Source organism: Oncorhynchus clarkii, chromosome 14 (assembly GCF_045791955.1).
Source record: "Oncorhynchus clarkii lewisi isolate Uvic-CL-2024 chromosome 14, UVic_Ocla_1.0, whole genome shotgun sequence".
Taxonomy (NCBI): domain Eukaryota; kingdom Metazoa; phylum Chordata; class Actinopteri; order Salmoniformes; family Salmonidae; genus Oncorhynchus; species Oncorhynchus clarkii.
Genome location: NC_092160.1, coordinates 19762129 through 19772694, shown reverse-complemented (window position 1 = coordinate 19772694; position 10566 = coordinate 19762129). Strand labels below are relative to the sequence as shown.

The 10566-nt window shown below is 40.5% G+C and overlaps 1 protein-coding gene across 1 annotated transcript; it reads left to right on the top strand.

The window, feature by feature from the left end:
* Positions 1 to 311: 311 nt before the first annotated feature.
* Positions 312 to 9891, top strand: LOC139366386 (MCTS1 re-initiation and release factor). The gene is made up of 6 exons (XM_071103822.1): positions 312 to 899; positions 1102 to 1254; positions 2078 to 2175; positions 2269 to 2402; positions 2901 to 2968; positions 9441 to 9891. The coding sequence occupies exons 1-6, from the start codon at positions 889 to 891 to the stop codon at positions 9520 to 9522; spliced, it is 546 nt and encodes a 181-aa protein (XP_070959923.1). The 5' UTR covers positions 312 to 888; the 3' UTR covers positions 9523 to 9891.
* Positions 9892 to 10566: the final 675 nt, after the last annotated feature.

The following is a 10566-nucleotide window of genomic DNA, read 5'->3' as shown; positions in this document are numbered from 1 at the left end:
TGGTTTCCACTAGTTAGCACAGCCATAAAATAAAAATAAAATGTATGCTTTTAATCTTAATTTAAGGTTAGAGTTAGGCATAAGGTTAGCAGTGGGGTTAGGGTTCGGTTTAAAATAATACATTTCAGAGGATAAATTGTAGAAATGGGCGGGGTTTAGGACTTTGTGTCTGTAGTAACTAATGACGACCTGCAAAAGTGGCTATGCTACTTAGCAAGCTTTATTTAGCTGTACAACTGTCATGTACCGCAAGATGGCGCCAGAGATGGTGTAAATGTATTTCCATTTTATTAGGCAAGTCAGTTATGAGCAAATTCTTATTTTCAATGACGGCCTAGGAACAGTGAGTTCCTAGCCTTGTTCAGGGGCAGAACGACATTTTTACCATGTCAGCTCGGGGATTCGATCTTGCAACCTTTCGGTTACTAATCTAACGCACTAACCACTAGGCTACCTGCCTGCTACATGTAGTAAAATCTTCTGACATGGTCTAATAGTGTGCTTTAATGTACCCAAGTAACCCAACTATGTTTTCCTATCTAAAGTTTTTTGGTTTACTGTCAAAAGTTATGGTTTACAACGTATTTTCAACATATAGAAAGGACATGGAAAAGAATAAAGTATAGAAAGAAGGGAGGAAGGAAGGGCTCATCTTTAAAATATTCGAATGGGGCCTTCGGGTTCGGATCCTGCCGTATTTCGTTCGAAACTGTCGCATGCATGTCGCAAGTTGACGTCACTTGCTGCCTATAAACTGCGAAACAGGCGTGGGGAGACTATTGAATTGAAATACATGTTATTGGATTTTTGTTCATCAAAGTCAAACATCAAGCAAAAATAATATACTTGTCTAGGTAGAGAAGAACACAGCAAACGCGACCAACGAGGATGTTTAAGAAGTAGGTATTACGCATGATTTCCCTAGCTAACTTGCTATCTACATGACCAGGCAGCTAGTTAGCTAACTATAGCCACTTAGCTAGCTAACTATAACATGTTCTTAGTCTTCCAAATAGACTTATCAACTGATAACTCTTGATTAGCTTTCATTTGAATGAAGGGTCAAACTAACATGAATGTGTTTCTATTGTCTCGTTTCAGATTTGATGAGAAGGAAAATGTTTCCAACTGTATTCAGCTGAAGACCTCTGTAATCAAAGGCATCAAAAACCAGCTGTTGGACCAGTTTCCAGACATTGAGTCATGGCTCAACCATATCATGCCAAAAAAGGACCCTGTCAAAATAGTGCGATGGTAAGTCAAGAAGATAATCTTTTCCCCCTTATCAGTGGCTGTGTTCGAGACTATGCACAGTCAATGGTTTCAGATCAGCAAGTCCATGATGCACCTCTCTGATTGAGGGGTTGGGTTAAATGCGGAAGACACATTTCAGTTGAATACATTCAATTGGACAACTGACTAGGTATCCACCTTTCCCAGTGTGGGTAAATGTTGACTAATTGACTGATCTACAAATAATAATTAGTAGTTATTTATGATCATGCAAGGTGATTCGTTGATCAGTCAGTCACAAGTCACCAGCACTGTCTGCTGCAATGTCGAACAAGTCCATTGTATTTTTAATATTTGTTGACATCAGTTTTACTAGGCCAAGATGGACTGTGAAGGAGTGTAGTCTAGCCTACTCCTTACCATCCTGGGCCCTTAAGTTATGTCTAGAGGCAAATTGACTCTGGCATCCAAAACGGTCTGATACTCCATATAAATGTAAATGGATTCTCAATTGCAATTGGGTTCAAGAGATAAGGCCCTCTATTTTCATATCACATCAAAATAATTTTACAAATGCAAAAAACACTTCTACATTTTAACTGTTGCAGCCAACAGTATTTAAAAAAATAAAAACGTTCAACACTTTTCTAGCTTCCTTCTTCCGTTACACACAGGTGTTCGGAGATGCTGGATATCTATTTAGAAACGGTGTCGGGATTGTTGTACACATTGGCCGCGTTGCATGCTTCGGCTGAGAAGCCAAGAGGGCTGGGTATTGCCCCCCCTTGGGTGAACAAGAGAAGAGTTTGACATGTTGTTTTGTGTTCCGTCATCCAACCTGCAGCCATGAACACATTGAAATATTGACGGTGAATGGAGAATTGCTCTTCTTCAGACAAAGAGAAGGACCGTTCTACCCAACCCTCCGACTGCTGCATAAGTGTAAGACCTCTGCTCTTTTTGATGTGCAGGTGTCTGATGAATTGCTGTGTTGCAGTGTACTGTTCAGTAAGTTTCTCTGTTCATATTTTACAGACCCCTTTATTCTTCCACACCAACAAGTAGACAAAGGGGCCATCAAGTTTGTCTTAAGTGGAGCCAATATCATGTGTCCTGGATTGACGTCCCCAGGCGCCAAACTCTACCCCTCTGCCTCAGAAACAGTAGTTGTATCCTTCCTATGACCGCTTTATGTTGATAATTTATGTTCAGTACAACATCTTACTGGGCTATATTCTCAGTGAATAATAGTGAAAGTGTTTATTTAGGATCAGGCCCCCTGGCCCCCATCCATCCAATTATATTCATTGTGATCATGATGATGCTATCAGAAACTAGGAGGTCCAAGTTCCTGTTGGAAATGTCTTACCACTAGATCGGCCCTCAAGTCGGAGTTCCAAGTGGGAAACTCAGACCAGCATTTTGATACCAGAGTGTATGAGTCACTGACCTTTCAACTCTCTGACCAAAAGATGCTAAAACAAGGCCAATTACAACCTTAATGTGTATAATGTTGCAGTTTGACCCATACATGTTTTTACACATTTTTACCTTCTGAACCGTTATGTCAGCTTGTAATGATGTCATACACCAGCATTGGTGTTTTTGGTTCTTCCTGTTAGTATCAAGTGCATGTGAGATGGTGTTTCCTTGACAATTGGTTTCAGGCCATAATGGCGGAGGGCAAGCAACATGCCCTTTGTGTCGGAGTCATGAAGATGTCTGCAGAAGACATGTAAGTATCATATCATGTGCTTTTTCCTATTTGGGTCTTTCTATAATCTAGGGTACCAGGGAGTATTTCCTACACTGAACAACTTGTTTCAGCTGTTGATAAGTTATTGATAATAATCTGCAAAAAATATTCTTCATGTCATTACATTAATATAAGGGGGCATAGCTATATTCAATCAAATTCACGAGTTGATGTTTAACCCTTTATCATGGTTGGTGTCTTGATGGATTTTTCCCAAAATTGAGCGGCATGAAACATTACTTTTCTGACCTTGCATTTAAGATGGCGTTTATCATGTATTAAGCATTCATCAGTTAAATTATACATTGAACTTGAACCCTTTAAGAATCCTGGATCTAGCTGTCAGTTTATTTTTTGTATAGAGCTCTCAGAAATGCAGTGCAGCTATTGTGGTGGAAAAACCACTCAGAAGGCAGTCCGATCTCAATATAAAAAGCTTTATTACAAGCATGCATGCAAGGTAAAAACCAATTCGACTCGCTCTTAGATTTCAGACATTTATACAGACCCAGGATGGGAGGGGTGTTGCACATGCCCTTTGAATGAGCCTGTTACTTCTGCTTATCAATAGATGGATTGTTTCACAGGAAGTTAGAACACAGTAGTTTAGAAACAGACTGGTTATATTTAGGGATGCGCCGATATTACATTTTTGCCGGATACCCGATTGTTTTCCTTGCCAATATACCCAATACCAATAATCAATATTTAAAATTTGAGGCCTTTAAAATATTCTAGTACAGTTAACTATTTAACACACACGGACCAAAAAGTTTTGTTGGCATTTACATATGTCCCCATTACCTGTAAAACAATCAAAACCCATTTATTTTACTTATTTGCTGGGTTTCGTTGTTCATTTGTTCAGTCTTTTCATTCTCAACCAGGATTTCATCATATTGTCAAGCAGTGAAGTTTCAGCTCTGTCTGTCCGTGGCCTCTTCTGTCATGGGTCCTCTTCCTCGGTGCGCACTGTGTCCATTTCCATCTTGTCCAGCTGTGTCTAACATTTCACATAACCCTGTTTGTCTGCATCGAAGTAGCGGCCCTTGTCCCTAGCATCAAAAAAGGTGGCGACACAGTAAAGCAGGTCAGAGAATGCCACCGAATCGCTTGTTCACAGCCTCTAGTAGAGTACTTTTGCAAGTTAACCCCACGGTCTGTGTCTGCAGTTTTGTTGAGCAGGTGTTTCACTGCCATGACAGAGGGTATCACGTCTGCTGCAGACCGTTTGAGCTTATTTCTCCAGTCAGTTGTTTGAATGTAGTTAGGAGTGTTCATGTTTACAAGTTTCAAAACATGTTCTCAAATGCCATTGAAATGGCAGCAGCGGTGTGAGAACCAGCACATTCTGGAGCAATACGGCTTTCCTTAGTACGTAATCCTTGTTGACCCACTGTGCTGTCAGACTCATAATGCTTATGGGGCTGACATCACTGGTCCAAATGTCAGTCGTGAAGCTAATAGCAGTGACGCCCATAGCAAGTAGCTCATGGATGCTGTGTAACTCTGGTAGGGCAGCATCTGAAAAATAGCGCCTACTTGGTAGTGTGTACCGGGGCTCGAGGTGCTCAACCAGTCGGCGAAAGCCAACATCCACAACAGAGCACAGATTGTCATTATCTTGGCGTTAATGGATTTCGCCTTTGAGTTGTCTCGCTGAAATGTTCTTACTCTTTCAAATGACTGCTGGACTTGAACCTGTTTAGTTGTTGGAAGTGTGGCAAGTTTTTTTTCTGCTTTGGTTCTAAGTAGTCGCTGAACGTCTGGGGGGATGCACTTTCAAATGGGTGATTAGGTTTGTGGTATTGAAATATTTCACTTTCTCCCCTCTGGAAATAATAGCAGCACAAACGTTACATATGGCCTTTTTGTTAGTTTCCTTTGAAACTTGAAAATGGATCCACACAGCAGACATTGTGGGCCAGGTTAGGAATGCTGTGTTGCACATGTAGCGCTGTATTTTTCGTGCCGTCATTACGTCATCTACCTACATTATATAGGTATTCATGTCAGCTTTGACATCGGTTTTACTCAACAGCGTTAAACTAGACAGATCCGATGCTGACATTTGTAGCTAATATCGGCCGATTCCGATCTGCTTACCAATATATTGCGCATCCCTAGTTATATTACAAAAGGGCAACTTGAAACAGTGCGATTTGAGCATATCAGGGAACAGAGCAACCTTACAGACAAGATGAGGAACAGAATGACCTGTCCCTTCTATATAAGATAACAAATCAAAATGTACTCTGCAACAATCTCCCCTTTTTTATGGTATCTCAGCATAACTAGTCCTGGTGCTCTGTAAACCAGGGGTTTCAGACTTCCCTGTCTGGGGGGAAATGGCATTTCAGTCATAAGAATGTTCTGTCCCTCTTCTTCCAGATAGGGAGCAGAGGGGACAGATAGGTTAACATTATTGCTCACACTTTGCGTGAGAATCCGTTTGACACAAAGGCACATACAAGTTACCAGCCAATGAAAACGTAGAAAACAGAATAACAAAGGAACAGATGGTGAGCTTATCAATGCTGTAAACATCTTCCCAGGAGAAAAGGCTCTCAGAATTGTTCAGTCACAATGGCTGATATAACCGATTCTCCTGCCTTAGATTGTTCTACCACCAGTCTGTCAGCCGCTAGCACCTGATTACTGACAGACTCATGGACAAGTCCTTCAGATTTTCCCCATGCTAGTATAAAGCAGTGGTAACTATAGCGGTTATTTTTTCTAAGCGTCAACAAGCTAGTATTATTAAAAAGTTCAGGCACCACTGGGTTGACTAGCTCTGCACCTATCAGAGTCCTAGGGAGAAGGGCATACTGGTCATCCATTAACAGAAATGATCTAGCATCCAAGCAGAAATCAGATGGAACTGGACAGGAGTGAGTGGTGTTTTCCAGGAGTCCAGTAAATAAGTTTCTGCAATAGGATCCATTTCCAGGTAGCAGTTCAGTGTCTCATGTTATGGGTATGCATATCCAAAATGATCTATGAGATTGCAAAACCCATTGCTTCTAACCAAAAAAGTCACCTTAAAACCTAAACTGATACGGTCATTAACATGGTTCTAAAATAATTATGCATTGATACTTGGATGCGCATTTGGTGTCCAGCTGATTTATTTAAGTGTGATATTTTCTCACATCTGATCCAGGAAGGTATTTTCAGCTGTTGTGATAGCGCATGTAATGTTTGAGGAATGTCCAGAATGTGTCTCATTCATTACACCAGTGAAGACAGTTGTGCTTGGATCCACATTGGTTTTAATATCCCAAGATTGAACTGAGAAAGCCTCAAGGTAATGAGTTCCTTTACATATGTTTTTGCGCCTCGGATTGGACACGGAGTCTACTGTGCAGAATTCTATAGGATAGACTATTGCACAACACCCAGTGCTTTTCCTATTAATTATTCTGGATATACAGTGCATTCGCAAAGTATTCAGACCCCTTGACTTTTCACATTTTGTTACGTTACAGCCTTGTTCTAAAATGTATTAGATTCCCCCCCCCCCCAATTTACACACAATACCCCATAATGACAAAGCAAAAACATTTTTTTAGAAATTTTAGCCAAATTATACAAATATTTTTTAATACATTTACATAAGTATTCAGACCCTTTACTCAGTGCTTTGTTGAAGCACCTTTGGCATTGATTACAGCCTTGAGTCTTGGGTATTATGCTACAAGCTTGGCACACCTATATTTGCGGAGTTTCGCAGATCCTCAAGCTCTCTATCAGGTTGGATGGGGAGCATCACTGCACAGCTATTTTCAGGTCTCTCCAGAGTTGTTAGATTGGGTTCAAGTCCAGGTTCTGGCTGGGCCACTCGGACATTGACTGTGTGCTTAGGGTTGTTGTCCTTTTGGAAGGTGAACCTTTGCCCCAGTCTGAGGTCCTGAGCGCTCTGGAGCAGGCTTTCATCAAGGATCGCTCTCTGTATTTTGCTCCATTCATCTTTCTCCTCGATCCTGACTAGTCTTAGTCCCGCCTCTGGAAAAACATCCCCGCAGCATGATGCTGCCACCATGTTTTACCATTGGGATGGTGCCAGGTTTCCTCCAGACGTGACGCTTTGCATTCAGGCCAGAGTTCAATCTTGGTTTCATCAGGCCAGAAAATCTTGTTTTTCATGGTCAGTCCTTTAGGTGCCTTTTCGCAAACTCCAAGTGGGCTGTCGTGCCTTTTACTGAGAAGTGGCTTCCGTCTGGCCACTCTACCATAAAGGCCAGATTGGTAGAGTGCTGTAGAGATGGAAGAACCTTCCAGAAGGACAACCATCTCCACAGAGGAACTCTAAAGCTCTGTCAGAGTGACCATCGGGTTCTTGGTCACCTCCCTGACCAAGGCCCTTCTCCCCCGATTGCTCAATTTGGCTGGGCGGCCAGCTCTAGGAAGAGTTTTGGTGGTTCCAACTGTGTTCTTGGGGACCTTTTCATGCTGCAGACATTTTTTGGTACCCTTCCCCAGATCTGTGCCTCGACACAATCCTGTCTGAGCTCTACGGACAATTCTTTCGACGTCATGGCTTGCTTTTTGCTTTGGCATGCACTGTCAACTGTGGGACCTTTTATATAGACAGTTGTGCCTTTCCAAATCATGCCCAATCAATTGAAATTACCACAGGTGGACTCCAATCAAGTTTTAGAAACATCAAGTATGATCAATGCAAACAGGATGCACTGGAGTTCAATCAAGTCTAATAAAAGGGTCTGAATACTTATGTAAATAAGGTATGTTTTATTTGTAATACATTAGCAAATGTCTAAACCTGTTTTCGCTTTGTCATTATGGGCTATTGTTTGTAGATTGAGAGGGGAGGGATAGTTAGAATAAGGCTGTAACGTAAGTCAAGGTCTGAATACACTGTGAATAACATTTCATAGCCCAGTGGGCTTATTCACAATATGATCTGGTAATGAAATAACACGAAAGTGGTGGAAAAAGTACCCAATTGTCATACTTGACCGTAATAAATGGCTCATGTAAAAGTCACCCAGTAACATTCGACTTAAAGTATTTGGTTTAAAATATACTTAAGTATCAAAAGTAAAAGTATAAATAATTTAAAAACCAGATGGCACCATTTTATTTATTTATGGAAAGCCACAAACTAAGCATGTGTATTTAGTGAGTCCGCCAGGATGACCAGGGATGTTCGGTTGATAAGTGCATGAATTTGACTATTTCTGTCCTGCTAAGCATTCAAAATGTAACAAGTACTTTTAGGTGTCAAGGCAAATGTATGGAGTAAAATGTACAATATTTTAAGGAATGTAGAAAAGTAAAATATAAATAGTTAAGTACAGATACCCCCCGAAAAACAACTTAGGTAGAAATACTTTACACCACTGATGAAATACATTTTGTTTTCCTTGTTACACCTGCAATTTTAAACAATACCAGGGGCTTGAAAGTAGCCAACTTGAATTGGAGCTCAGAAATTCAAGTAGACTGCTGGTATAGGCCTAGCTTAAATCAAATATTGACCTTAATTTGGTGTTTGAAAAGTCCTTGTAATTATTGTAGCCAATTTGTAAGTTCTGCTCCCATATAATTATCAGTGATTTAATTCTTGATCTGTTTGTGAGCGATGTGGCCAGTTTTGTTTGTTTTCCGCTGCTTCAATTGAAGGGTGAAGCTCTACTCTGTTGCGGTAAAACCACGTGCTGTTATTGAGGACGACAACATCTGTTGGCTTATGATACAAATCCTTCCATTATGTGTGCCTGCGTTGGCCACAGACTACAGAAAGATGGCCATGCATCCAGTCTATTTATTCAGGCAATGTCCACAATATTCTCACATTTTAGAAATTAATCATTTGAATATCAATGCATTGCAGAGGCCTAAAAATACATTCTTATTTTTGGTATGTTTCATTAGTCTATGGTTGCTATACAATAGTTACAAAATGTTGCATCATATGGGACAGAATGCAATATTTTGAAAGTTCCATATCTTAAACCTGATTGCTGACATCTTTATATATTTTGGCAGTATATCAACAATGGACTAAACGTTTTTGTGTGGAGTTTTCCTTAAGTGGTAATGGCCTACTTTTGACACTTTACGCTTTTTGGGGGGGTTCTATATTAGGCCCTATAAACAAATGACAATTAGGTTCTTGAAAAAGTCCCTGAATTTGACTTGCCAATGTATGTGTACTCTACTTAAAGGATGTGTAGTCCAAGGTCTATGTTGTATGGGTGGAGTTATGGGCCACTTTGCATATTTACTTTTATTCCTCTAAAGTACACGTTGAACTGCATAAAACATTTTTTCAAACCATTTTGAAATGTTGATCAGTCACACATTTGCCCCCTTATTTATAGAAAGACCCATTTTCACTGCAGAAATGTACTTGTATGTGCACACTCCTACTGTACTTTTGTAAACTTGCCTAATGCTCATTCCACTTCACTTTTTTTGTGAGCAGAGAGAAAGTCAACAAGGGAGTAGGAGTTGAAACTGTTCACTATCTTAATGATGGACTGTGGCACATGAAGACGTATAAGTGAGATGTCTTCACCAACCCCCCTGGACAACGTGAAGCTCTTGACAGTGAGGCTGCCAGTCAATTGTTTACACCAATGGACTTAGCTGTGTAACTAGCTGGAGGCTTTGAACCAATCCCCAATTAATGCACAAATAAAAACCTGCATTCAAGATATTTTCCCTTCTTTTTCACAGTCTTTACAGTTCATGGTTTCTTTGCCAATGTCGTTGGGATTCACTTGCTACCAGGAGCAAAACATTTTAAATGGATTGTAGATCATAGTACCACATGCTGTTACATGGATTTATGATGTTAAATCAAATAACTCTTTAGTGAATTGGAGGCTAACTGAAGATAAACTCCCCAAATAAATAAAAATGGTCACATTCAACATTTCAGGTGTTGCTTGTTTTCTCATACATACAATCTAGCTGACACTTGTCCATATTAAATCTATTCCAGGGTGTACAATGACACTTGATGGGGCATGAATACAGGCGTGTTTTTAAACGTGTGCGCATTTCTCAGAAATGATTCAAAAGGGGTGTGGCAGATTTCAAAAGGCTTCAGCGATAGGGAGCCAAGAGGATACAGTTGTCCGCTTCTCCTCGATAGCACACCTGCTTATTAACAAATTCACACTCCTACATATGGCGGCCCCTTTTCGGGTCACAAAGCAGACTTTCTCCCAATTGAGAACCACATATTGGTTGTTGGATACAGCCGTGGTCCTGTTCTGACAGCATTGGGAAATCAGTAGAGAAGATGTGATCCGGAAATAAGTTGTCTCCTTGCATGGTCTCGACTGAAAAGCAGACTTGGCCTTGGAAAAACCTGTCATACCTGCTTTCCAATCTCAGTAGGCGTTTAAAGGTTATGGGTATGAAATTAGGGCTTTGACATCAGTGAAAACAAAATCCATAGAATACTTCCACATAAAATATAATGGACACAGATATACTGGCGCAAATTAACTGATTACAAAATGAGGGTTACAGTTTCTGCCAGTTATCAGATAGTGGGGTATTAAGGAATGGGCCTGACAAGCATTTGTATGTCCTTCAAA